The sequence below is a fragment of the Onychostruthus taczanowskii genome, unplaced genomic scaffold (genome assembly GCF_017590055.1).
Source record: "Onychostruthus taczanowskii isolate IOZ18803 unplaced genomic scaffold, ASM1759005v1 scaffold49, whole genome shotgun sequence".
Taxonomy (NCBI): Eukaryota; Metazoa; Chordata; class Aves; order Passeriformes; family Passeridae; genus Onychostruthus; species Onychostruthus taczanowskii.
In genome coordinates this window covers 6,316,104-6,343,133 of record NW_024502458.1, presented here as the reverse complement: position 1 = coordinate 6,343,133, position 27,030 = coordinate 6,316,104, and the positions used below count along the sequence as shown (strand labels likewise).

At 43.5% G+C, this 27,030-nt stretch overlaps 1 protein-coding gene, 1 long non-coding RNA gene and 1 other non-coding gene across 5 annotated transcripts; 2 read left to right on the top strand and 1 right to left on the bottom strand.

Annotated features, from left to right (window-relative positions):
- Positions 1 to 1,207: 1,207 nt before the first annotated feature.
- Positions 1,208 to 12,443, top strand: EIF4G2 (eukaryotic translation initiation factor 4 gamma 2). Of its 2 annotated transcripts, none has more exons than XM_041415138.1 (22): positions 1,208 to 1,478; positions 3,041 to 3,105; positions 3,237 to 3,302; positions 3,694 to 3,819; positions 4,125 to 4,227; positions 4,904 to 5,035; positions 5,129 to 5,195; positions 5,279 to 5,430; positions 5,899 to 6,009; positions 6,540 to 6,623; positions 6,709 to 6,807; positions 6,991 to 7,132; positions 7,224 to 7,384; positions 7,815 to 7,928; positions 8,697 to 8,822; positions 9,067 to 9,171; positions 9,256 to 9,471; positions 9,758 to 10,016; positions 10,232 to 10,436; positions 10,873 to 11,084; positions 11,194 to 11,315; positions 11,621 to 12,443. In XM_041415138.1, exons 8-22 carry the CDS (start codon positions 5,347 to 5,349, stop codon positions 11,684 to 11,686), a joined length of 2,106 nt encoding a protein of 701 aa, XP_041271072.1. In that variant the 5' UTR covers positions 1,208 to 1,478; positions 3,041 to 3,105; positions 3,237 to 3,302; positions 3,694 to 3,819; positions 4,125 to 4,227; positions 4,904 to 5,035; positions 5,129 to 5,195; positions 5,279 to 5,346; the 3' UTR covers positions 11,687 to 12,443. The 2 variants fall into 2 exon arrangements, with proteins under 2 accessions (XP_041271072.1, XP_041271071.1); XM_041415137.1 differs by having other exon boundaries at positions 2,995 to 3,105.
- LOC121341591 lies at positions 7,969 to 8,136 on the top strand. The gene has a single exon (XR_005953451.1). It is a non-coding gene; the product is annotated as a small nucleolar RNA SNORD97 (small nucleolar RNA).
- A 69-nt stretch (positions 12,444 to 12,512) lies between the features above and the next one.
- Positions 12,513 to 18,919, bottom strand: LOC121341560. 2 transcript variants are annotated; one of them, XR_005953445.1, is made up of 3 exons: positions 16,297 to 16,708; positions 13,639 to 15,568; positions 12,513 to 13,495 (listed from the first exon to the last, which is right to left on the bottom strand). It is a non-coding gene; the product is annotated as an uncharacterized LOC121341560 (long non-coding RNA). The 2 variants fall into 2 exon arrangements; XR_005953444.1 differs by having other exon boundaries at positions 13,639 to 18,919.
- Between the last annotated feature and the right edge of the window lie 8,111 nt (positions 18,920 to 27,030).

The window sequence follows — 27,030 nt, the reverse complement described above, 5'->3', positions numbered from 1 at the left end:
AATGTCAGAACTCCCACAGGACAGCCCCCTTTAGGCCTTACATCTGTTGAAAGCATTTGGAATGAGGGTGGCTTTGGAAAGAAGCTGGAAGTTCTGCAGGATCATGTGTTTGGACTTGCCATCTGCACGGTCCAGGAGTTACCACATGGATCACTTTCTCCCAGTCATCTGAACCGTGAGTCACACAAACCGAAAGTGGAAGGCGGGTGTGTGAACAAAGCAGCTGTGGGTGTTTGTGGGGCTTCTCCTCACCTCTCCAGAGCCCTTGTTTTCTGCCCTGTCCCATCCAGGGCTGCTACACTTAGACCTTTGGGAAGCCAGGGTGGCAGCCACCTTAGCCATCACCTGGGGTGGAGGCCGGGCTGGTAAAGTATGAAACCCCTCACGGGTGAGTCTCTGGAAGGCTCCATGACTCAAACTCCCACCTACAGCTGGAAGCCTGGCCATCTTTGTTTTGTTTAACTGAGCAGGAACACTCCACTAGCTGAGTGCTTACCACGACAAACACAAATGTCTGTCCCGAGCCCTGGATGTCTGAGGGGCGCCTGCAGCCCCGGACAGGCCGGTTCACGGCCAAGAGAACATGCAGGGAAATAGTTTCCAAATCCCAAAAGCAAACCTGAAACTGGATCCGTATAGACAGGCTCCTGGTGCTCAGATAGCAAACCTTCTCCTCCGCGTCTGATTGCAAGTCCACGGCTACCGTGGGCTATCGGCTCATTTTTTTACCTCGGCCAAATCCGAAATGTGGGCTGAGGGAGGGGTCTTAAATAAATTTATTAAATAAAATTTTTAAAACTCCAAACAAACAAAAATCTTACGAACGTATATCCTAGCATATATAGATGAAAGTACCCTTCTGTGAACGTGCCTGCAGCTCGCACGCCAGGCCCCTAGCACTGGAGCTCTGTGAGGGCTGCAGCTCGGCAGCAAACGGCGCGGGGACTAGGCGGCCCAGCGGCCGCCATGCAGCGGCTGCGCTACTTGCGCAGCCCACGATGTCCTGCGCGGCATCGCCGGCAGCCCCTGGCGTAGTGGCGTTCATGAATACCGGTGCTGCACTGCGGCGGCGGCACGGCGCAACCAAACCTCCTCCCTCCACCGCCCACCCCGGCCCTGGCACCGCCCCCCTCCTCGGCTGTGATTGGCAGGACGGGTGGAGCGGTCGGCGGCGATTGGCGGGTGGCGGCGGGAGGTGGGGTAGGTTGCGTGAAGGGTGATAAAGTTAGTGGGGCTGCCGGGGAGCGCCCGAGACGCGGCGGCGGCGGTCGGCGCTCTATGGAGGTGGCGGGGGGAGGCGTCGGGTCGGTGCTGCTGCTGCTGTGGTGACTCGGAGACTCGCCCTGTCCCGCGCGCTCCCCCCTTCCCCTCCCCAGCCCCGGTCCCCGGCTCCCTTCCCCTCCCCCCCCTTCTCTTGCCTTTTCCCCTGCCCTTGGTAGCCGCCGGGACCCGGGGAAGCTGACAAGGCCTTAGGGAAGGTGAGAAACGCGGGAGTGGCGGGAGAAGCGCGGATCTGGGGCCGGGAGTGAGCGGGTACTGCTGCAGCTGCAGCCTAAAATGGCGGCTGCCCGGAGTGGCCGCCATTTTCTTGTCAGTTGCATGTCTGTTTCTCCCGCACAAAATGGCGGCCCGGGCCGGCGGTCGCTCCCGCTGCCGGCTGTGCGAGCCCTGCCGCCGCTGAGCGAAGGGGTGGAGGAGCTCGGCAGCCCCCGCTGGGCGCGGAGGGGAGGCTGAGCGGCAGCGTTTCAGGTTAGAGCGAGGGAGACGGGATCGGGCAGTGCCTGTCCGTACGGGCTTTGCCTTTAGTGGCCTCGGCTCGGCTGCAGGATAGTGGTCTTGCCGCGGTCTGCGGGCGCCCGCGCTGCCCCCCAATTTCCCTTGGAGGGAGAAGCCGTGGCACACATAGCGGGCTGCGGGCTGAGGATCCACATTGCTGGTGGGAAGGTGACGAGAGCATTTCCTAATTTATTTTTTTTTTTTACTATTGTTTATTGGTTTTTCTTCACGCGAGTGGAGGAGAGCGGGCTGCCGAAGGGCGGCGGTGCCGCGCGGCGCCTGCGGGGGGCGCCCTCCGCGGCCCAGCCTTTTGTTCGCCGCCGCCGCCATGTTGTCCCCGCTCCGCGTGCCCGCGGCGGGCCCTGGCCGCGCTCGGCTCCGGGAGGGCTCCGAGCGCATCCGGGACACTCGCAGCCTTCCCTCCCTCCCTCCCTCACGGGCTGCCGAAGCGCCGCGTCAGCCGCCTCGCCCATGTTTCCTGTCTGGAGGCTCGGGCGCCGCGGTGCGATACCGCCTGCTTCCCCCTCGTGTCTCCCGGGGCGGCCGCCGTGCTGCGGGGGAGCGGGTCCCGCCCGGCGCCCTGGCGGAGAACAAAGAGCCGGGCGGGCGCGGGCAGCGGGCGGCGCNTCCCTCCCTCCCTCCCTCCCGGGCGTTTGTGGCCCCGTGCTCGCCGCTCTGCTACGTGAGCCGTGCAGTGAGGTTCTTAATGCAGGCTGATAGTTGAGGTGGTGGGTGGACGATAGCTTATTTCGTTATTTGGTGCTGTAGTACGCCATTTGGACGCAGAACACACGCCTTTTACCGCTTTAAGCGCGCGTTTTGTTTGGTGCTTTTCACTAAAGAATTTGGCTGCTTTGTCGTGCCGTTATAAATCATAGTTTCTAAATCACGTCAGTAAAAGACTCATTCGCTGTTCAAAAGAAAAAAGTGCTTGCGTTCTTTCCTGCGGGTACTCTTGGCTTTTGGATAGACTTAAGGGTTTTGCTCAGTCCGTGATTCCCTTGTCTCTTTGCCCTCACCCCGCTGGAAAACGTGGCTGTAGTGATGAAATCGGCATTTCTGTGACTGTCCCAAGTATTGCACGAATGAAAGTTTTCTTAATTTTTGTAAAGTTCAGTGTTGGAGGGTTCTCGTTGTCGAACAAACATAATTTTTTAAATTAGACGCTATGGCTGATAGTAAACAAGTATAATATGAATGCTTGGTTTGTCTTTCTAGGTTTTGTTTTTCCCTACCCCGTCAATTTAATTTTATTCTTTTGAAGATTCTTCGTTGTCAAGCCGCCAAAGTGGAGAGTGCGATTGCAGAAGGGGGTGCTTCTCGTTTCAGGTACCCTTTGTTTGTTTGATGAGTAGTTAGCAATGGAAAATCTCCTTGGAGGGCATCTTAAATTAGTGTAATGCTTATACCAAAACGGAGATGTTTGGACTTACCCAGGATTCCTTGGTTGTTTTTAACAGTGCTTCTTCAGGCGGAGGAGGTGGTAGGGGTGCACCTCAGCACTATCCCAAGACTGCCAGCAACAGGTATGTCACCTTGCTCTTTGATTTGCATGATTTCAAAGTCAGAGCCTGCCTGATAGTGAATATAGAACTGAAAATAGGCTAGCTTTAAAGTTGTACCAGAAATACCTACTGAGTTAAAGACGTTTAAATGTTTTCCAGTCTGTGCCCTTTAAGGTGTACCCATGGTCGATAGGCAGTGTATGAGGTTGTTCATCAATTTAACTTTAGAAGTGTGGAGAGTATTTTTGGGTGCCAGGCGTTGTTGTTGGGTACTTTCCTCTGCAGCAGATGTTGCAGCGTTGGTAGGGGTAACGGAATTGGTTTGAGTAAGGCATGGCTGAAAGGTTAAAAGGGCAGTTCTTTAAATCTGCTTGTTTCTGTTTTAATAACCGTATTCTTCAAAATTTTGCAGCGAGTTCCTGGGGAAAACCCCAGGGCAAAACGCTCAGAAATGGATTCCTTCACGAAGCACTAGACGAGATGACGACTCCGCAAACGACAAAGAACGACATGATGCAATCTTCAGGAAAGTAAGAGGGTAAGTTCCTCACAAAATGACTTCTTTCCTTACTGTTTTCATTAGTAGTGTGTACCTGAGTAATGGTCTGCAGGAAGGGAAGATGAGGGCCTTGAGTTTAAATGCTGAAAGTAATTCTTGTAAGCAGATTAGTGCTTTCAGTGGTACTTCACAGTCTGAAGATCTCAGAAACACCAGTTGAATGGAAAATTGCACTTTTCCATTTTTAATAGACGTCAAAAAGAAAAAATAAGCTGAGTCTAAAATGTCTCTTAGCATGCTTACTGTATCTGTATATTCTGATTCTGGTTTTTGTTCTTCTTTAGCATACTAAATAAGCTTACTCCTGAAAAGTTTGACAAGCTATGCCTTGAGCTCCTCAATGTGGGTGTAGAATCTAAGCTCATCCTAAAAGGGGTCATACTGCTGGTAAGTTGGTTGCATTTCTTTTAACTACAGTTTTCTTGCATGCTGAAAAGCATGGGGTTGAACTTTTCGTTTTGATGGGATACAGAAGTAGCATGAAAAATGCTTTTGTGTATTTGGATTATCAAACACCATGTCCCACCCCTGCTTTCTGTGTAAAAATGGGTCTTCTTGGGAGGAAGTAGGTTTAATGGTTTGAGTTTCTCATTTAGAAGTCTGCATAATGACTAAACGTGATTTTGGAGTTCTGTGATTTTTTTTTTTTTTAAATACTCTAAGGTGCGAGTTAGCCATCTTACTTGCTTGGCCTCCCATTCTTCCTCTTTTCCTGAGGAGCAAGCCTCTTGGTTTTGGAAAGGCTGCCACTGGTGACCCCTGTGGACACTGGTGCAACTGTTAGATCCCTTTCTTTAAACGAGATCAGATGGGTGTTGGCATAACAAACTTGAGTTGTAGTGGCCAAGGATTACAGAGCCTTTTCAGCAGCAAGCAATGGCTTTTGTCCTTTGCTTCAGCATTAAGATGGTGTTGGGCTGCACTGTTTCTGTGTTTGATTAAACAGAACACAGGATGTTCTAGATGAGAGTGGCAATAACCCATTCTGTGTTTTGTAACTCACTTTGCTGATAACATTTGCCCCTTCCTGCTGCTTGCTGCCTTACTCAACCTGACTCTCTAGATCGTAGACAAAGCCCTTGAAGAGCCCAAGTATAGCTCGCTGTACGCTCAACTATGTCTGCGACTGGCAGAAGATGCACCCAACTTTGATGGCCCATCAGCAGAGAGTCATCCAGGACAGAAGCAAAGCACAGTGAGTGTATCTCTCAATCTGGAATGGTAAATTTTGCATGCATTTGTAGCTGCCCTGATTAGCTTAATTGTTTGCTTTGTTCTCTTTTTGTAGACATTCAGACGCCTCCTAATATCTAAACTTCAAGATGAATTTGAAAACCGAACCAGAAATGTTGATAGTAAGTTTTAAAGCCACTTTAATACAGAATCTATTTGTCATCTTTTCCCACAGCCATGTAAAACAGGCTTCTTTGTTTTCCAGTCTATGATAAGCATGATGGTCCCCTCCTCCCTGAGGAGGAGGAACAGAGAGCCATTGCCAAGATCAAGATGCTGGGGAACATCAAATTCATTGGAGAACTTGGCAAGCTTGATCTTATTCATGAATCTATCCTTCATAAGTGCATCAAAACAGTGAGTATTCAGATTGGGAGGAAGCTAGGAGCTAAACAGAACTTGAAAACAAAAAACAAAAACAAACAAAAAAAACAAAACCAAAAAAACCACCAAAAACGCCATGCAAGTGTTGATGCTGCTTTGAGAGTCTTGGAGCAGGAGCGTAAAATGACACAAAAATGTTTCCTGATTACCCATTCCCTACTGTTACCTTTTGGCATGATTTAAAAGTAAGATCAGCTTTGTTCAAAGCCATAGGAATTGTATCCAAGGGAGAATGTAGTTTTGTCCAGACATAAGTGTGCCGTAGGTGCTTCAAAGTACACACTCTTAAGAATTGGCCGTTCTTAATTTTAACATTTTAAGTCCATTTGCCTTCAGAACAAAACAATGCTTTCATACGTGTCAGTGTACAAAGTTTGTTGCTTATTATGAAATGTCATTTATAAAATTTTTAAATCTTAAATTTCCCCTTTAATTTTTCAGCTTTTGGAAAAGAAGAAGAGAGTTCAACTCAAAGATATGGGGGAGGATTTGGAGTGCCTCTGTCAGATAATGAGGACAGTGGGACCTAGATTAGATCATGCGAAAGCCAAGGTATGTGCCTATCTAGTGCAGTCATTAACCTAATTAAATTATGTGGCTAAGACTTGTGATTGCCTGAACCGTCTGTATTTAGTATTCATAAGTACAAAACAGATTTGTTTTTTTTTTTCAGGGAAGAGTGCCAGCTATGGCTTCTAGACCAATTCTCTTGATAGCAAAAGCCAATCTTTGAAACAGTTTTAAACATCTAACCAGAGTGTAGTTAGGGTCATCAGGAAATCACATAAGTGAGACTATTGTTTTTCTAAACACTGCTTGAAAAAATGTGCTGAGGTGCTATTCTTAGCACAGCTAGGTGATTGGAGAGATGGCAGTTTATAATGTAAGCTTAAAATGAACAGAATTTTGGCTGTGTTGCTTATCTCTGATTCAGATGTCTTGATGCATTAGGTCTTTAAACTCTGTCATGAAGGAGCTAGAGATAGCAGGAAAGGGCAGCTTGTTGCATTATTTTGTCCTGAATGGCTTGAGTGAAAACACTCTGATGGACTTATCCTAACTTTTAACTTTTGTTCCCCTAGTCCTTAATGGATCAGTACTTTGCTCGTATGCGCTCCTTGATGTCAAGTAAGGAATTGCCAGCAAGGATTCGTTTCCTGCTGCAGGTATGATGATTAAATGGCTCCCTGCTGCTTTTTTTTCTTGCAAAATGGTCTTGAATCCTTTCCTAATATCCTGTTCTGTTCCAAGGATACTGTGGAGTTGAGAGAACACAACTGGGTTCCTCGCAAAGCTTTTCTTGACAATGGACCAAAGACTATCAATCAAATCCGTCAAGATGCAGTAAAAGTGAGTGTTGCGTGTAAGGTCCAGGGCCTGCCTTGGTGCTGTCCACTTGCAGTAGTTCTCACACAGTGTCACAGTTGGCTTAGGGGTTAAAACCAGATGGACTTCTGTAGCTGGGGGCTAAGAACTTTGCTTTCTTGGAGCTGCTACTTGAAACTGACCAAAATTGTAATTCCTGTTTTAAAGGATCTGGGAGTTTTTATTCCTGCTCCTATGTCTCAAGGGATGCGAAGCGACTTCTTTCTGGAGGGACCCTTCATGCCACCCAGGATGAAACTTGACAGGGACCCACTCGGAGGGCTTGCTGATATGTTTGGACAAATGCCAGGTATGCTGATGCCACGGGGGTGGTAGGGTGGCTGTGCCTGTGCCGTGCTGAATAGGAGCTAAAACTGTCATTTGTCTCCTCGCTGATCCAGGTAGCGGAATTGGTACTGGTCCAGGGGTTATTCAGGATAGATTCTCACCCACCATGGGACGCCATCGTTCAAACCAACTCTTCAATGGCCATGGGGGTCACCTCATGCCTTCTGCTCAATCCCAGTTTGGAGACCTAGGCAAATCTTTTCTGAAAAGTCAGGTAAGGAAGCTGTTTGCATGGTGACTTCAGCTTGTTTAGAAGCACTTCCTGAGATGCGTATGTTACGGATTAAAGTCTGCTTATGTTGAAAGACCTATTCAGGTTTGATTCTCATAACTGATGCTCAGCTGATACAAAAATTCTAAACCACTTTTTAAATAGTACAAAAGATGCAAGAAGTACACTTTTTTTTTTTTTAACTGCAAGAAAAGGTGCATGTGGCTTCGGTGGGTCAGAACGGTGTGTTTCATTTAAAAGATGGCCCTGTTTTTAGGGATAGATGCTACTCTCCCACCACCCCTGCTCCTTCTTTCTCCCTTCCTGGCGAATAGAATCTTTGTTCCTCTGGTCCCTCTGGTACTACTTACCAAATGATGTACGCCACTCCATCATCTGCACTTCTTTCTCTATATCTCCCTTTCTGAAATAGGGGCAAAGCCAACTCTACCATACCCAGAATCAGGGACTCTTATCCCAGCAACAAGGACAGTCGAAGGATATGCCACCTCGGTTTTCTAAGAAAGGACAGCTTAATGCAGATGAGGTACATGACATGCCTACATTATTTACAGCCTATTCTAATATTGCCCAATGATTATAGCAAGACGCGTTATTATGAGGACTAATGCTGGAACTCTTTCTCCTCCTCCTCATTCTCCTCCTTCTTTGTCCCTTCCTCTTTCACCTTTTACCCCCCTCACTTTCCTTAGGGTATCCAGCGTCCTATGAGCAAGACTGAGATATGAGGGCAATTTTTTGGGGTGTCCTTTCCTTCCCACACACTTCCAAGAACACTACTCTGACATCAGTTCCCATGCATCCTATTGATAACAAAACATTTCATTAAAACTTCAGAAAATCCTGAACTTTAGAAACCCTGAAGTGCTGGACCAGGTTAATTTTTTTTTTGCTTTCTTTTGTTTAGAACTGGCTAATAGGCAAAATTTCAAATGCAGAATAAACTGCATTGTGATTTTGAGTGTTAACCAGACTTGTATCCCAATTTCTGAGCAATTTGGTAGTTTCATTTTGGCTGTAAAATACATCAGCAAGCATGCTGATTATCTTCTTGGGTCTCTAACATACTGCATCTAAAAGGAGCATTTCCAGGTTTTTATACTAGTTGAACTAAATGTCAGTAGCTTGATTTTGGGGGAGTTTCAGACCACATGGCTTAATCCGTATTTCAGTATTAATATTGTAGAAATGGAGTCGTGCTTCAGTGAGATCAGTTGAGTTGAGTCCATGGCTGTGTATTGTTGGTCTGAATATTTGAAACAGTTTGAGTTTTTCTTTGGCTTGCTGTTTACAGATTAGCCTGAGACCTGCTCAGTCTTTCCTGATGAATAAAAACCAAGTGCCAAAGCTTCAGCCCCAGATAACTATGATTCCTCCCAGTGCTCAACCACCACGCACTCAGACACCGCCTTTGGGACAGGTAAATATAAAAAAATCCTGTATGTTGTTGGCTATACTTTCCTGTTTGTGCTTGGAAAACTTAATGTCAAATGTGTCAAGGGAGAAAGATGTCTTTGATTGTACAGAGAGGACATGGGAAAAGAATGTGTTTGAAACCAAACTAATTTTAGTTCAATCTGCTTTTTTAATGTTTTCTATTGTAAAACTTTATAAAAACAAAAGTAGGTGTGCTACAAAGGAACAAATTCTGGTCTCTTTTTCAGCCGCCTCAACTTGGTCTTAAAACAAATCCACCACTTATACAAGAGAAGCCTGCAAAGACCACCAAGAAACCACCTCCTTCTAAGGAAGAGCTACTTAAACAAACTGTAAGTTGGTGTGCAGTAGTGAGTCTTACAGCTTTGGATGTGATCTTGGAAAAGGATGCTTAACTGTGCTTCTTTCCTCTCCAGGAGGCTGTTGTGACTGAGTATCTGAACAATGGAAATGCTAATGATGCTGTCAATACTGTAAGAGAAATGAGAGCTCCGAAACACTTCATTCCTGAGATGCTGAGCAAAGTAATCCTGCAATCCCTAGACAGATCAGATGAGGACAAAGAGAAAGCAAGTACTTTGATCAGCTTGCTCAAGCAGGAGGGAATAGCCACCAGTGACAACTTCATGCAGGTATTGTGGTCTGATAATCTTGCAGTTCTCGTTTCTTGGCTCTTCATAGTGTTTAGCTGCTGTAAAGGCAGCATGCAAATATTTCTTTAGTCCTGCTAATCTGAGGAGGTAAAAATAGTACATGAACCTGTGAGGGGCACAAGTGAAAGGAAGACATGCAGTGTTTAGGCAGTTGGAACCTGGGATCCTCTTTGCAAGTGACTACAGAAAACATACTATGAGCATTATGTTGCACAGGAACAGAATTACTTAGGAATTTGATCTTGGTGTGTTTACTGTTTCTTAGGCATTCCTGAATGTATTGGACCAGTGCCCCAAACTGGAGGTGGACATCCCATTGGTGAAATCCTACTTAGCACAGTTTGCAGCCCGTGCCATTATTTCAGACCTGGTGAGCATTTCCGAACTGGCTCAACCACTGGAAAGTGGCACCCATTTCCCTCTCTTCCTGCTCTGTCTTCAGCAGTTAGCTAAGTTACAAGACCGTGAATGGCTAACAGAATTGTTCCAACAAAGCAAAGTGAACATGCAGAAAATGTTACCAGGTAAGATTTGCCACAGAGCTCTTCTGTTACCTGATCCTAGAGTAAGCGAGATGTTCTTCCAGTTTATGCCAGAGTAAAATACCATGCAGGGTTCTCTCGGTGGAATTAGCTGTCAGTATTGTTAGGAATGATATTTCTTAAGGGGTGGCTGGAGCATGAACCATTATTTAGAACTCTTGAGAAGCACTTAACACGTGTCTTTATTTCCTTGTCAGAAATTGACCAGAACAAGGATCGCATGCTGGAGATCTTGGAAGGGAAGGGGCTTAGCTTCTTGTTCCCGCTTCTGAAACTGGAGAAGGAACTGCTAAAGCAAATAAAATCGGATCCATCCCCTCAAGCCATCTATAAGTGGATTAAAGATAACATTTCACCCAAGCTTCATGTAGATAAGGGATTTGTGAATATATTGATGACCAGGTAGGATGCTGTTTTGATAGGTTTCAGGTACTTGTTTGGTTAAGCTACCAGTAAGGCACTTAACTCTGTAAAGGCTCAAATGTAGCTCTGCAGAAATCTGAGATGCAGTACAGGGGGAGACTGTTCTGAGTGAACCCTCTGTAGTAAAATCCCATTGTATTTGAGAAGAAAAGTCTCCAGGCTTGCATCAGTGTGTGAAGCGTTTTCTTTGGGAGGAGGAGGTCGAGATCCGTGTGTCTTTCTAAAATGCAGAGCTGTAACAAAGGCAGAACAAGGATTTTGCTGGTGCACTGTCAACCACAGTACAAATCTGTGCTTGCTCCTTACTGCAAGTGAAAGCAGGATGATAGTTGCAGTGATAGCTGTCTTTTAACTTGATACATCGAGTGCTTTGATTTTACTTTACAGAACTTAGTTTGGCTTTTCTTCTGTCCAGTTTCTTGCAGTATATTTCTAGTGAAGTAAACCCACCCAGTGACGAATCGGATTCTTCGTCTGCTCCATCTAAAGAGCAGCTGGAGCAGGAAAAACAGCTGCTTCTTTCCTTCAAGCCGGTGATGCAGAAGTTCCTCCATGACCATGTTGATCTGCAAGTGAGTGCTTTATATGCACTCCAGGTGCACTGCTACAACAATAATTTTCCAAAAGGTAAGTGCATTGAGGTCTCACCTGAATTGGCTTGTCCCTACATTTCTTAAAATTCAGCAAGGGGTTGAGACGGTTATAAAGCTAACCAAGTTTAAATTGATTTTCATAGGCATGTTACTGCGCTTCTTTGTTCATTTCTATGACATGGAGATCATTGAAGAAGAAGCCTTCTTGGCATGGAAAGAAGACATTACTCAAGAGTTTCCAGGGAAAGGCAAAGCTTTATTCCAGGTAAATCTGCTAACATTAGAATAGAGACTTGTTTTTTGTTATTTCTGCTGCACTGGAGTGTTTGAGAACTTTTGGAGTGTCTGAAACGTGTAAATATATAGAAACTTCATGGAATATTTCGCTAGGAAGGAGTTAAAAGCAAGATTACTTAAATCCCTCCTATTTTCTAGAGGTCTATGTGTAGTGCAAATGAGGCTGAAATGAAAGGTTTTTTAAAATGAGTTGGGGGGAAGACGAGTGTTCTGTGGAAGTACCTAATGGGGAAACAATTCCTGCTCCCTTAAACCAATTTTGTGTAACTGCAGGTAAACCAGTGGTTAACCTGGCTGGAAACTGCTGAAGAAGAAGAATCTGAAGAAGAAGCTGACTAAAGAACCAGCCAAAGCCTTAAATTGTGCAAACATACTGTTGCTATGATGTAACTGCATTTGACCTAACCACTGCGAAAATTCATTCCGCTGTAATGTTTCACAATATTTAAAGCAGAAGTATATCAGTAGGATATTCTCTGCAAAAGGTTTTTGTAGTATGTCTTAATAGTCTACAATAAAAATATTTTAGAGTATCTTCAATGTTTAGATAACAGTGTATTAGCAGCATGCAATAATTACATCATAAGTTCTCGAGCAGAAGCAGTCTGTTGCAAGGGTCTTCTTTGCTGCCAGTTATCATAGGCTGTTTTTAAGTTAGAAACTGAATAGCAACACTGAATACTGTAGAAATGCACTTTGCTCAGTGTAATACTTGAGTTGTTGCAATATTTGATTATCCATTTGGTTGTTACAGAGAATCCTTAACTGTAATCGATGGTTGTTGCCGTAATAGTATATTTGCCTGTATTTCTACCTCTAGTAATGGGCTTTATGTGCTAGGTTTTAATATCCTTGAGCCTGGGCAAGTGCACAAGTCTTTTTTAAAAGGAACAGTTTACTTGCACAAAAACTGATCGGCTGAAGAGATGGTTTAATGCCCTTTGGAAGAGGTTTTTGTGGGTGTGAAACATGACATGGTGAGAAATTTGAATTGGTCCCTCTTACAGTACTGAAATTAAGTCTATTAATTTATCAAGACATGTTCATGCCCTGATTTTATATACTTGTATCTATCAATAAACATTGTGATACTTGACTTGTTTCTGAATGTCTCCCAGTAGAAAAGCTTTGGTTGATGACTTGTTCACTTAAGAAAGGAAATATCAGTGGGAGTTACCTTAGGTTGCAACCATCCTGAAATTACTTTTACACTCCTTGTCTGGATATGCAGATGAATTCTAAATAAGGTCACAGACAAGATGAGACACTACAGTTGTGTTGTGACAGGAGGAGAATGATGGGATTCTGTTGAAGAAATGGTAGGGGTTTGCCTTGTGGTCCAATGTATGCTTTATCAGTGAGTATGTGCTTTTGACTTGGTTAATGCTTTGAGCTTCCCCCCAGGCCACGTGCATGTTTCTGAATCAAGTGGCACTGTCTGTTAGCTGCCTGTTTCTCAAATTGAATTGGCAAAAAAAATCCCTACAAAAGAGGTGAATGATGTTGCATTGTACAGGCTTGAAATGTCATCTATTAAATACTCAAAACACCTTACTTCCTAGAACCTTGTCCCCAGTGAGTTTTCTTTTGTCCTTATTGATACTTAAGACTTAACCTGTTGAAAAGTGATGTATTTGTAGTGACAAAAGGGTAGTGGCTCCTGCCTGGACTGGAGCTTTGTTTGCCAGTGGTGTGAGTGCTGTAGCCTGTAAACTGTTAAGCATCACAGGAGGTGAAGAAGTGGAGCCCAAGAAAAGGACTGGAGGTGTTAATTAGTCTTGCTTTGAGGAAGGGGGGGAGTTGGAATTGGCAGTGGAGTACCTTGTAACACTACAGCTGGAAAAGCACATCATGGTTTGCTTAGAAGGGTTCCCTGACTCCAGTCACATCTCTGCCCTCTGGAGTGTGAGCTGTGCTTCTGCTACAGCCTTGGGAGCTTCTGTGTAGTGTGGAGCCCAGGAAAGGCAGGGACTGTGCTCTACAAGCCAAATGCTATCAAGGGTATTGAACTTGAATTGCTGGCAGAATTCCATGGCACCATTCCTCATTTCAGAAATGGGGTGTATTCAGCAGTGTAAGGGAGAGCAGGGGGTACTGGTGTGGATGGGGTCCAGTTAAGGTAGGAATGCTTCAAATGCAGTTCAGTGGCTTGAGGTTGAGAGCTGTGTGTGCTGGAGCTGCACCTCCTGGGTGCACTGACATGGGGCTTCCCAGAGCACTTAATGCTATCTATGTTCCTTTGAAACTCATGACTCTTCCCTATGTATGGACTGACTTGGTCACTGCTAGACCTTGAGGTTGAGAGCTGTGTGTGCTGGAGCTGCACCTCCTGGGTGCACTGACATGGGGCTTCCCAGAACACTTAATGCTATCTATGTTCCTTTGAAACTTGTGACTCTTCCCTATCCATGGAGTGACTTGGTCACTGCTAGAACTGGAGGGGTGCAGACTTCCCTCCTCACTCCATGTGCAGGCTCAGGTGCATGTGTGCTATAGACACTAAGGTTCTGCAGTTCAGTGCTCATTTAACAGGTTGGACAAATACAAGTACAGTTACGGGGTTCATTTAATCTAATTAATTCAAAATTCTGTTCCAAAATTGCGTTTTTAAGTGTAACAAGGTGCTGTGAAGTGAAATTTACCATTGTTTCACTAACAGTGTTGTATTTTTCCAAGTTTGTCCTTTTCTCTTTGAACTTTGCTGTTACTGCTGGTTGGTTTAGTGGGGTATGGTGCTATAATACTTCCTGTGGATATGGTAATCTGTGTGTGGAGCACGTGATGCACTTCGCTCCTGTGCACTGCAGAGGGAAGATGGGGAGGAACCACAAGGCAGGAAAGAGTGGTTTCCAACTCAAGTTATATCAGAGGTGAGAGGAGAAGGTAGAAGGATGTGCAAGTAAAAACTTGGGAATAGATCCCAAATCTGCAGCTAAGCTTTTCTGCCGCATTTTGAAGAAGGCTGAGCTGGCAGCTGTGGGCTCCTTTACACAGTAACTAATACAAGCCTTGTGTTCTTGCCCAGTCTGACGTGTCCTTACTCTGCAGCCTTATGTACCTGTGCATGGGGGCTTTGCTGCTTGGCTTATTTCTAACTGACCACTCAGTTAGGAACTCTGGTAGAGAAAACTATAGAAAGAACAACTAAAAATGCAGAATAGAACATAAACAGTAGAAAATGCCACAAAAAGGTGGAATTACCATCACATGACTTGGAAAAATCCTCATGCACTGTGAACAGTTGTGGATTCTTCAAACTGGTGTAAAAATGGTGCTTACTGCAGTGTGCACATCAAAGTGGTCTCTCCGTAGATGAGGAGAGGTGGTAGCATCTTCATGATCTTTTCTGCTGCTGAAGTTTTTAAGTGCTCAAGTGCAAAACTTGTGGCTAATCTGGAACAGGGATGGCTGTTGGTTGGTCTCACTTCTGTGTTCCTGTTGACTATGAGTGGCATTGTACTTAAAATGTAAACAGAGTGCTTAATTCTACATACTAAAGTCACAGTCAAAATTAAACCACTGTAACTGATAAATCTTAATGGCTTTTAATACTTTTGTTAAGGGTTGGGTATAATTATACTGCCAGGAGCTTTGGGAGAAACTGCATATCACACATATTTCCTACCAGTTAATAGCAACTCAGGCGATCCTCTGAAATTCTGAATTAGGTTGCAGTTCCTATTCAGGAACCCTCACCCTGTCAGGTGTGGGTCAGATTTTGAGAAGGACCTGTCATGGTGAATTCTCACCTGCTCCTGGAGAGTGTCACAGTTGGACAGCTGCTGCCTTGTCACTGATCATAGCAGTAGGTCACCATCTGTCCAAGCTGCAGTGGTGTTTAGGTACGAAATCTGAGAATTCCAGGAATGTGTTCTGATCATTGAATCCTGGAAAATCATCTAGTTCCATCCCTGTGATGTGCAGGAACACCTCCCAAAGAGACCATCTTGCTCAAAGTTTCATTAAGCCTGGCCTTGAACAGTTACAGGTATAGGGCAGCCAGAGGTTCTCTGGGCAGCCTGTTCAGTGTCCACCAGCTTCATAGTAAAGAATGTCTTCCTTTTGCCTCACCTCAACTCTGTTTGCAGCCATTCCCCCTCGTCCTGTCAATACTTGCCTTTGTCAGAAGTCTCTCTCCAGCTCTCCTGTAGAAGAACCTTTCACAGGCTCAACTTCATCCTCTTCCCCTGGGAGGGGTGCTCCAAATCACCTGATCAGGTCCTAAAAGTCAAAACACCTTCATGACTGCTATGCAGTTCTGTTTCTTGGGGAACAGTGCAGGAAGAAGCCTTATGGTGTATGGGAAAAGGTAGAGGCTGGGTGGGCCCAGAACAAAATTTTTTAAGAGTGGCTTATCTGGCCTGCTCTTTTAGCAGATGGAAGCTTCCCTCTGAATGCTGTTTGGACTTGGAGTGCTTTTCCCCTTTTTCCCCAGGGCAGTGTGTAAATCCAAACAATTTGATCATTTCAGTGCACTCCTGAACTGTACAAATTTAGAACACATCTGAACCATGAATTATCATGGCTTATGTTGCAACCCAGGCAAGCAGCTGCAAAGACTGATTAAAAAGGAGTCTCTTGCTAATTCATGCTTATTCTCAAAAGTGAATTCCCAGGGAGCTGGTACAGCAGCATGAAGGGTGATGGGCTTGTGCTCACAGGTACCTGAGAAACTCCCATTCATCAACTGTGGTTGCTGCAGTGTTTGCTTCAAATGCTGCTCAGCTCCAGCCTTGTCCTGGTGTGGGGTGTGTGCAGGGGCTTGGGCACCACTGATGGCACAAGGATTCCCCTAAATTTGGGAGGAGGTCCATACTTGGAAGCTGATAAATAGCCATGGTGCATCGCCTACATCAAATGACTTGAATGAATATGAGAAGGGACAAGAGTGTGAGTCTAGTGGCAGAATGGGTCAAAGTGTCACACAAAGGTGAGGCTTTTTCCCTTACCTCGCATAAATCTCCTGTAAATTGATCACCCATCCTCTTTTATCTCCAGTGCTGTTGGCCAGAGAACCAGAGTACACAGCAAGTGCTCTTGCCCAGCAGGCAGGGGCGGGCTCAGTTCAGGGGGCAAGATCCTGTAGGCACAGCTCTAGCATGGGACAATTGTATCTCCACACACTGGCATCTGGGAAAGCAAAACAGAAACAGCAGCTGGGCTGGGAGCTGTGCTCTGTGACAGGAAGGGGAAAAGCTGCACAGCTACACTTGCAGGCATCAGGGTGTAACAGTAATTTAAAGGAGACTGTATCAACATAGCTTCGAGGGTTTTTTATGCCAGGGTGGTTCTACACATAACACTAGATATACCCCAAAAAAGTTTGTCAGTCCTTCAGAAGTAGCTGTATTTGTTATTCACCAAGATACAAGCTGGTAACAGTATCTCCCTGGATCCACCCCTATCCTGGAATTTCAGAAGAAGCTTCACTTCTGAAAGACCAAGAATTCTCTCAAACAGGTTCGGGCCTTTCCCTGTGATGATCAGGGACTAAGATTCTTCAGGCAGGAGTTCCTTGAATAATGTGCCTTTTAAGTGGTGCTGTAAAGGCACACAGGCTTGTCTGGGTTTGATTTAGGGAGCCCACATCCCTTTCCTTTAAGGGAGGGGAGTTGGAGAGGAGTGAACTGTTATTTTTAATGAGTTGACGAAGCAGCCATGGCAACAGTTACACTTGGCATGGATACATGGCTGGAGTGAGGAAAGCAGCCAGCTGAGGGGAGTTTTATCTTCAAATATTTTGCAGTTTAGAACAACATCAGTCTTGCATTTAGTTTTTGTTTATGTTAGCAGTCGAAGTGCTTGAAGGATCTGAGGTGTGAAGTATTCCCAGAATTTTATTATCTAAGAAGCTGTGTAAAACCATTTAACTTTGTGAAAAGAAAAGGGATCTTTTATTGGTTTGATAGTATGGAGGAGTTTATAGAGAAAATGGATGCGTCTCTTTTTGGTAGGACAAAGTGAAATTTGAGAAGTGGAAGTACATAGAGTTAAAACTGAAAGGCAGGTGAAGGCTTGATCTGCCTTTCTTTAGGGATTTTGTTTAACCCTTTAAGAAATGATTGCATGTGCTTTGAGATGTCAGAGACAGCTGCCTCCACAGCAGAGTAGCAAACAAGGCTCCAGGCACATGCAGCAGGCCAGCTTTGTGTTCCTGCCCAGAGGCATAAAGCAGGGGAAGAATTAAAGCCTTGGGTTTTTCTATTCCTACTGATAAACACTCATACATATTATGTATATCCCCATTTATCTTTATTCCTTTTATTCCTCTTGGAGAAATGCCATTCAGTTACTTGATTATTTTAAGCTTAGGTTGTTAATATTTCTGAGTAACAGTAGAAGCATTAGTCCTAATCCCTCTTCCCAATATTGACAACAAAACAGGAACTGGCCTGGGCTTCAGCTGCCATGTTAACCTTAAACAGCCCCGTGAGCCGAGCTCAGAAAGGCAGGGCTCACTCAGTTCCATACAAAGAACATTTTTAAAGTCAAGAGAGCCCCAGCCAGGCTGTGGGGAAGAGGCCCAGCATGACACAGCCATGAGAGGCAGGGTAGGTGCACTGCACTGCTTTTAGGCTGTACATAACTGATTACTCACTTCATCAACACAGCAGTTTCATTTCCTGCTCCAGTGAAGGTTTCCATGGTGACCTCCAATTTCCCACAGTTTCCCATCTATAGGATTGATGTCATTTAATTGGCAAGACCATGAAGTATTTAGCTGTGATGAAAGGCCTTTCATACATTCAATTAGATAAACATCTCAGTAGATTTACCATGAGGTAGGGACCATAATGCAGTAAAACCCCAGCACATACCTGCCACAGGTGAAACCTGTCAGTGGGAGTGCACTGACTCTGGCAGTCCAGGGGCTGGAATGGCTCTGATAAAACACACCAGTTATAAATACAGGATGTGCTATTCTATCCTGGTGGAATTCTTGCCAGTGCAAATTCCATAATAATCTTCATGAAGGACTGAAGTGCAACTCAGTTCAGGAATCATTTAATATTTTACATAATCTCCTCAAAGACTATACAGACTTTAACTGGTTTGTAAGGGGAAATGTCATTGACTCAAACTCTTCCTTCCTCTCTTGCTTTAGGAACAGGCTGCTCCTTGGATTGAACAATATAAATCCAGGTAATCCTGTTACTTCTGACATCACATGAGCTTTGGGTTTCATCCTTGAATAAAGACCATAAAAAGATATTATAGATTGAGTTGAATCCTGGTACTACACCTGTTACCTGTACAGTAAGACACAGAACCAACAGCTAAATTAGACACTAGAGCCTGGAAAGATGGGAATGGGCTTCCTACAGAACCTGGCTCCAGCTGAGAGCTCTGGATCCCAGCCTGTGCACCACAGAGGAAGAGTGTCACTGCACTGCAACACCACAAACACTGTGCTGTCTCTGTGTACTCACCCCAGCACCTCCAGGAGCTCCCAATTCCCAGATGCCGTTTGCCAGGCACTTTCACAGCTCCACAAGAAGTAATCCTTAGTTTTCCTGACAATCTGAAAAAAGCTTGCTGTTGGCATTTGCTGAAATGGCAGACATAAAGCACAATTTGGGCACAAAACCCCCTAAATGTAACAAAAAAAAAAAAACCAACTCATAAAAGCACAACTAAGCAGGGAGCTGATCCAAATTTGGGCAAAAAACCCCCTAAATTAAAAAAAAAAAAAAAAAAAAACAACTCATAAAAGCACAACTACGCAGGGAGCTGATAGATGGATGCCAGCTGTATTTATGCTTGCTCTGGAAAATCTCTGTTTCAGTTCCTCAGTGTGATAAAGGTTCATGTAAACTTGATCCTACTGGATTGGTCTAGGGAGGAAAGAGAGGGGAAGATTACATCTAAATTGGAAACTAATTCAAGTGAATAACAAAGGAAACATCTGAGCTCCTGCTGGGTGGGATTCCTCTTACTTAACTATCCAAATGCTGGATGTCTAGACATCCACACACTCCTGGGGCAGCAGACAGGAACAGGTTCCTCAGAGTGACTCATTCCTCCTACCTTACACAATTACCCTGCGATGGGATGATTTGCCCCCTGGGGATGCCAGGCCATGGGTGTCTCTCTACAAGGTGTCTAGACTGCTAATTTTTAGATGTCTGAAGATAAATAAAATTCACTTAAATCACCTGGCCCTATAACACTACAATAAAATGAATAAAATGGGTCATTGTTGCTAGAGGAAAATTTAAGAATGTGATTGATCCAGCCCTAACTTACTTTCTTTTTTTTTTTTTTTCCTGATGACAATATGGGATGGATGCAATTTGGGAATCAACATAGTAATTTTCTCTACACAGCCTTACAGCAACCCATTTAATTAGAATTGCAAATTTAGATAACCTGTAGGATCAGGTGCAGGAAATACATACAGCTCTATGGGAAAAAAACAAACACAGCAATAATAAATAAATCTTGGCCATAATGTTTCTCAAGGTCTCTGAATTATTTTTTATACTGCCTTTTAAATGCTCATTTTATCAAATTGGTTATCATTATTTACAGAATTATTTTGTCTTTTTGTTTTTCCTTCTCGATTTTCTACTTCTGGAGACTTCAGGAGTTTCTCTAAAACACTGGATTTCTGCACCTCTAACCCACATTCCTTCTCCTTCTCTTCTTTGCCCAGTTGAAGGGTGTCAGCCCCATTTCCCTACAGCCTCTTCAGCTGCTGCAGCTCTGAATTGCTGAGACAGCTCTCTCTGAGCCCAGGGGAGACAATGATGGAATTTAGAAGCAGCACAAAGGAAAATAAATGCACACGTGCCTCTCCTCACATTACCCTGTGCTATCTCCCTCCTCATTTTCCACCCTAACCATTCAAGGATGTGAGATGAGTCCACCAAAACCTAAATCCAGAATGTTTGAATTAGAAATCTTGACACATAATAAATTCTGGGTTGTTTTTCTTTGCTTATCCAGTTTTGTACCCCCGGGGTACTTCCCTTCAGACATCCAGGCTTTTCACTGCAGCCACGAAGGCTGAACATTTAAAACAACAAACAGCCAAACAAAAAAAAACCCCAACCAAAGACAATAAAACAAAACAAAAAATCCTAAACCACTGAGGGAGTGTTAGTTCCCATTGTTCTTGCAGGCGAGGCTTAGAGAAAGCAGCAGGTAAAACAAGGATCAGGATCAAACAAGGTGGCAATGCTGAATAGCACTTGATGCTCTGCTGCTCAGGGACAACTGCAATTAATCAAAAGGAACTCCTGGGAAGCACCCAGTAGGTAAAGAAGCCCTGCAATCTGACAAAACTCCCTAGATTTATTAATATATCAATACCTTTTATTTAAGAAGCTTGCTCTGCTTTAAATTTAGATTCGTCCTCCCCTGATTGTCTCAGCTGGATTTTTAGCTTATTCTTTTCATGTTCTACATGAGTGTTCTCCAAGATAACTCTCCATTATTCTGTGCAGCTCCAGCTTGCTTTCAAAATAATCCTTTTCCACTTGTCACTAATCATGGCTGTAATTTCCTGTAACTGAAGTGACAAGAACATTCCCTTCTACATCTCTCAACTTCACAGGTCAATCTGAAATTATAGAGCAACATTTTAGTTGTGAGATTAATGTTACAGCTGCTTTTATTAAAAACCGAAAATTAAAAACATCACCAAATAACAAACTCCTGAACATTATTCCCAAGACTGGGTGTGGATTTAGCACATTTGTTACCAGGGGCTAAAGCAGCACCCATTGCCTTTCAAGGCACAGCAGTTGACAGGGAAGGGAAGAAGCACAGCCAGGACATGGCTTCACTGCCCTTCTGTGCCCACACCCTCAGCTGAATTCTGCTCTGTTGATTTTTAGGTTGACTTTGTTTTCTGGTCCCATGAACCACTTAGAGCATCCACCAGGAAGTATATTTCATGTGTTGATCCAAATGGTCATCTCCATCAGAGAGATGCAAATCAGAAGGATTTTGCTTTAGGAAAAGCAATTCTTGGCTATGGAATAACCAGCCCTGCTGTAGCTTTTCTCCTGTACCCCAGAGTTATACCACTGGCTCATTTTAGTCATGCCAGGTTTACTAATTCTTAAAAAGAGATCACAGAAATGCATCCTCTTAACTATTAACAGAAGCAATTGTAGCATTTGTAGCAGTTAATAGTTGAGAAAGCTGACCAGGGAGCTCACAGCAAAGACCATCACACCTGAGCATTAAATAAACCCAGGTGCAAGGCAGGAGGAAGGATGCTAAATATTAGGGCAGGACCAGAAGTCTAGGGAGATACAAGCACTGGGCTGTACCTAAAGCAGCTCTGATTCTCTGCCTGGGGCATCTGTGAGCCTGCAAGTTTGCCTAGTGAAGTTTTTCCAGATAATCCACATAATATGCGGACTTTGAGAGGGTTTTTCATGGCTTTTTGGTTGTGCATCCCACACTCACTTCCCCACTGCCACCCCCAATGATTGGTCTGTGGTAGTTTTGGGTTTGTTTTTTTAAACAAATCATCACATGAAGTTTTCCCAAACAAAACAAATGCATGTGATTATTTGGCAACCTCAGTGATTGAGCAACTACAACCACAGCCTCTGCTGAAACTCTCCAGGAGATATTGATTAATTGCCTACAACAAGTACTCTGTGAAAGCAAAGCAGCTTCATAGCAGTCTAATTTGGACAGGAATTGAATCAAGTCATGCCTGGCCAAACCCCAGCTTTTCAAAGTGGGGATCAACAAGGATGGTCAGCTTTTAGGCAATAAAGGTTTAATTCTGTAAGGCAATTCTGGCCATAATTTGTTTTCAAGTCACACTCTTGGCCAGCACTTCAACCTTTCTAATAGCAAAATTATGTGTTTATAGTTTTCTTTATTTAAATTAAATAATTCAAAACCAAAGATCGTTTTCACTGGACTTCACCTTATTAAGAAGGAGAAAGAGGTTGTGGTTCTATTACTAATCAAGCAACAATGTTTGTCATTTTTTAAATCAAGGTACAATTTATGCTCCAAAAACCTTGCAGATCAGACAAAAATTCAGTACAGCTCTGTAAGGAACCATCCTGCCCCAAAGCAGCTTCATGTCAGTGCTGCATGAAATGTGGTCTTGATGTACAATCTGGATTCTACATCTTCACCCATCCCCTGCCCACCATGTTTTCTTACACATTTCTTAAAAGCAACATCAAAGACAAAAATGTATGAAAGCCCTAAGAAATACAACATCACTCCAGCTAGGATACAGCAACAGGACATTCTGCAAAAGTACAGCTGAAGGGAACTGCTGCTGTTTTGGGGCAATTCAGGCCAGGATGGAGAATAATTTAAAATTTGCAATTCTTTTTCACTGAGAATCATTTCTCTGCAAATATTATAGATACCACCAACTTCTCCCTTATGTAGAGCTTGCACTGCTGCCAGCTGAGGTGAATCTTGGGTATTTGAGGATCACAGCACAGCCTGGACTGGACAAATCCCTTTAGATCCTTGTGTCTTTTATGTTACATTTTCCTGGTTTTAATGTACACTTCACTTGATTTTACTGTTACAACTTCCACTCTCTGGTTTTACAGTTGGATAGATCAATAGTCCTTTCACATGCACTGAATAAAATATCCTTTCCCTGCACTGTTTAAAGGCAACAGAAATTGAAACACTCACAGCAAAGCAAGTGTATCTTGGGGCACTAATTACAGACAAGTGAGAGCAGAGCAAAAAGCGAACACAGAAGATCCAAAACAGAAATACAGAGACCCAAGTAATTAAGGATCAAGACTATAAATAATATCTATGTAAGCACTGATCTGACACATCATTGATTTTCTTTCCTTCCTTGCCCCTTCCAGTAATACCATTCTGTTTATATGGCAACTCCTAATTACCTCATAGCCATACCTTGGTTACAAACCTTGAGCAGCCCAGACTGCAGAAGGAAATGAGGAACACTCCAAGAGTTACAGGTTTAATCTCCTGCAGTCTATGCCAGTTCCCCTGATGCAGTGACCATAAAACAAAACAGCTGCATGAATATGGAACTGTCTGTAAGAACACTTTGATTAAAATCACCACCTCAAATTTGTGCATGAATGTGCTTTATTCTGCAAACCCAAATGAGACCTAATTCCTCTTTCCTTTTTAGTGTTAGTAAATAGCTGATGACAATAATTCTTCCTCTCCAGCTGGTCTGGGACAGCTTCCCAAAAGAAAAAAGAATGTTACCTTTTGGTTAGACAGATTCCCATGAGAACGGAGCACACACTGGAATAATTTAGCACAGCACAACACATACAGACAGTTTAGAGCAGTTCAAACTCTGTTGAAAGCTGGAACAAAGCAGTTATCTGTCTTTAAAGAGTAGAGATGGATGAAGAGATGTTTCATCTTCTCTGAAGCATCTTCAGAACTGGTAGTTTACTGTCACCAGCTCAGAGCAAGACCAGTATTTATTAGTATTTCTCAGTATTAGCTCTGCTTAAAGGAGTCTGTGGTCAGCAGTGTCTGCACAGACAGAACCTTCAGGTGCAAAGGTGAGAAGACTCCAAAACCAGTTTTCTCTAATAGAGTTGTGGAACCAGGCAGAAGGAATATAGCACTGCATGAGATTCTTCTCAAATTACAATCTCCTCTCTCCTATAGAATGAGCAGCCAGCAAAGATGAGCTCTCTACTACTACCTGTGTGCCCAAAATCAGAAAGTCACTTCTCAGTTAGCAGATAGAGTCTGGAACATTCTGGCTGAGACCTGTCTGTCATTGAAGACAGATTGTGCAACCAACTCAACTGCACCTTTCACAGGAGGCCCTAAGAACCAGAGTGGGCCCACAGTGCTCCTCAAAATGTTCAAGACTGTTTTAGGAGCTGCAATTAGCATATGGGATTTGCATACGAGAGAGGCAAGAGAGGAGATGTGTTAAGAACTCTGAAGGGTTCAAAAACATTTAAAGAGTCAGAGAATTGCTTGGAGCCTTCCAAGGCAAAAGAAAACACCCTGGAAGTCACTACCACAAACACACTCTCAGGTGCTAAACCCCCCAGTTTTCTTCAGCTAAAACTGGGCATTTGTATTTTAATCAACAAAGGCTGGGTGGGAAGGTATGAAATTCTTGTATGTGTTGAGCCAAACAGCACTGCTGGAGTTCAGACAATAGCACAACAATGCTGGGGGCATCTCCAAACAGGGAGATAAAGGGACACGCATAAAATAAGGATAACACATATTTAGAAGCAGCAATAGGGACTCTTTAGCATTTATAATTTCAAATGGAGGTAAACTCAATCAAGTTTGCCAGCTCCAAATACTTCACCAGCCCCAAGCTCTGGAAGCTGCAGTGAAAGAAGTTTTTGCCTCAGGGCAAAGGCAGAATTAAAAAGAGGAAGAAAACCACCCAGAGGCACTTAAAGAACAACATAGCTATGATGAGTATTCTTAATTTCTCCAACACTTACAAACCACAGGTAAAAAGGACATTACAAGCTGCATGACTACACATGAACTGTACCTTCTATAGTGCAGCCAAGACAATCCTGAAGTTCCAAATATTTCCAGTATGAAAGTATGAAGCTTGAGCAGATGTGGACCAAAAGTCACAGACAGGATGGAAATAGTACTCATTTTCAGTATACTGACTTTGAATTTCTTTCCTAAGTATTCCCATATCTGGTATTCCCTTAGATTCTCTCTCCAATTCAAATCTTCTTTTGCAGAGCAATTAATGTTCAGACAAATAACAAAATACTATTATTAGGAGTAAGTACTAGTAGCTATGAGAATAATGAGTATTCAGTTACAGACTTTTTTTCACGTCCATTTTGCCAACCTGTTTTGTTACTCACATTAGTACTGAATTTGTCCCTGCTGACTGCTGTTCCAGTAAGAATTTTTCCAGGCAATTTTCTGAGCTCCAGATTCACTGACTGCAAGGTAACTACCAATATTTAACAAGGGAGTCTAAAAAAACTGCAAAACAAAGTAAAGAGGAAAAAAATAGGGAGCAAACTTGTTCCAGAAAGCCTGCAAGTCTTAATAGAAGATGTCAACAGTAATGTAAGTTTAAAACTTTGCTGCAACAAACACTGCTGCAAGCAGTGAAATATTTAATGTGGAAAGCAACTTATACCCAGGAAGTGGCACTTCCTTATATAAAGAACTGATATAATTTTAGCTGCTGTATTCTCACCATAAGCTTTGCCTTGTCCAAACCCTTCCTTGGCAGCACATTCCCAGATATATTCCTTGCTTTTGTGTGGATAGAGTACTGTGGTTTTCTGAGTTAAATGAGCAGAAGTGGACATTTACAAAGAGAATGATTGATTTACACATAGATGCTATGTCATTCAGCAGTGACAGCCACTCCTTCCCACCAAGTACTGACCTGGAAAAGCTTCTGAAAGAGAAAATTGAGTAAGTGAATTAAAAAAACCCAAGAATTTACAAACACACACCCCAACCAACTCTCCTCTTCTTCCCCTCCTCCAAAAACCCCCCAAAAACAAAATACCCAACCCAGCAATTTTTTTTTGGTCAAGTTACACTGGAAATGTTCTGTGAAAGGCCAAATCTACAAATATCAGGAATGAGAGCAAATTCTACATGCCTCTTTCCTCTTGTATGCTGGAGCTTATGTGCTGCTCACACGTGAGGACAGCAAAATGCTGAGTTACAAGAGAGCTCACCAGGAAACACTTCCTGCAGCCATGGAACTGTGGATTGAATGGATGCAATCCACATCACGCAACTGTAGATGCAAAACACAAACTAGGAATAAAGCACTTCTCTAGCAAGGCACTGTTACACTTCTAACTTGCTGTATTTCATCCAGGAATAGATTACTGCTAAAAATAAAGGAATTTAATAGTTGCAAGCCAACCACCTACTCCAGAAGGCAAGGAATGCTGCCAAGGGAGAATTACGGCAATGTTATTCCACTACAGCACTTTCAAAAAACAAGCATTAGAAAACATGAATTAAGCTAAAACACAGCTTTCTCTCAAATTGCAGCAACACATGACTTTTTAATATAACCTTAATCCTCCCATTAACTCTCCTCCTCAAAGGGAAGAAAAAAGAAAATGACTTCTGGTTTTTGGTGGCTTTTTGATTCCTCTTTTGCTACATAAAAGCAGAGGAATAGCAAAGCAAAGCATCCCTTGTCCCCTTTCTGTCCCTGTTTTTTGGCCTCTTGTACATCACACAGTTCAAGCTGTATTAAGTCATAACCTCTCCTTAGACAAGTTATTTCTGTGCAGTGCACAAAAAATACCTCTCACAAGAGATGCCTGAAAATCCCTGTTATTTTACACTTCCAGAAAGCATTTCTCTCCAGCTGGATGTTAGGTCTGAAGACCCACACAGCACCTCTTCATCTAGAGCTATCTTTAGCCAACACAAAATGTATTTTCTGTACATACAGCATCAAACAAAATCTGCAGATTTTTACAAGGAAGACAGAATCAGTAACACGATAAAGCTATGACAGCAGAGGTGTATTTGAGGCAGAGAAAAGTTTCTGAGATCCCATAGTAACTGCTGTACATCTTTTTCCTTCCTATTGTTAAGAGCTGGCTACTCTCACACCTGCCACTGCTGTTTGTGTTCCATTTGTTTCACCTAGCATGTACCAGCTTCCCTTAGTTGCACCAATTTCCTCACACTTTCCACAGCCTCGTAAATGAAGCCATGTGACATCAAGCATTCCCACCCCAGCTATC

What these genes read in the sequence shown, in the direction of transcription:
- EIF4G2 (XM_041415138.1), top strand. Translation starts at nt 5,347, where the DNA reads ATGCTGGGGAACATCAAATTCATTGGAGAACTTGGCAAGCTTGATCTT. An exon ending in GGATTCGTTTCCTGCTGCAG is followed by an intron (nt 6,624 to 6,708) that starts GTATGATGATTA and finishes TTCTGTTCCAAG; the next exon opens with GATACTGTGGAGTTGAGAGA. An exon ending in GACAGCTTAATGCAGATGAG is followed by an intron (nt 7,929 to 8,696) that starts GTACATGACATG and finishes TGCTGTTTACAG; the next exon opens with ATTAGCCTGAGACCTGCTCA.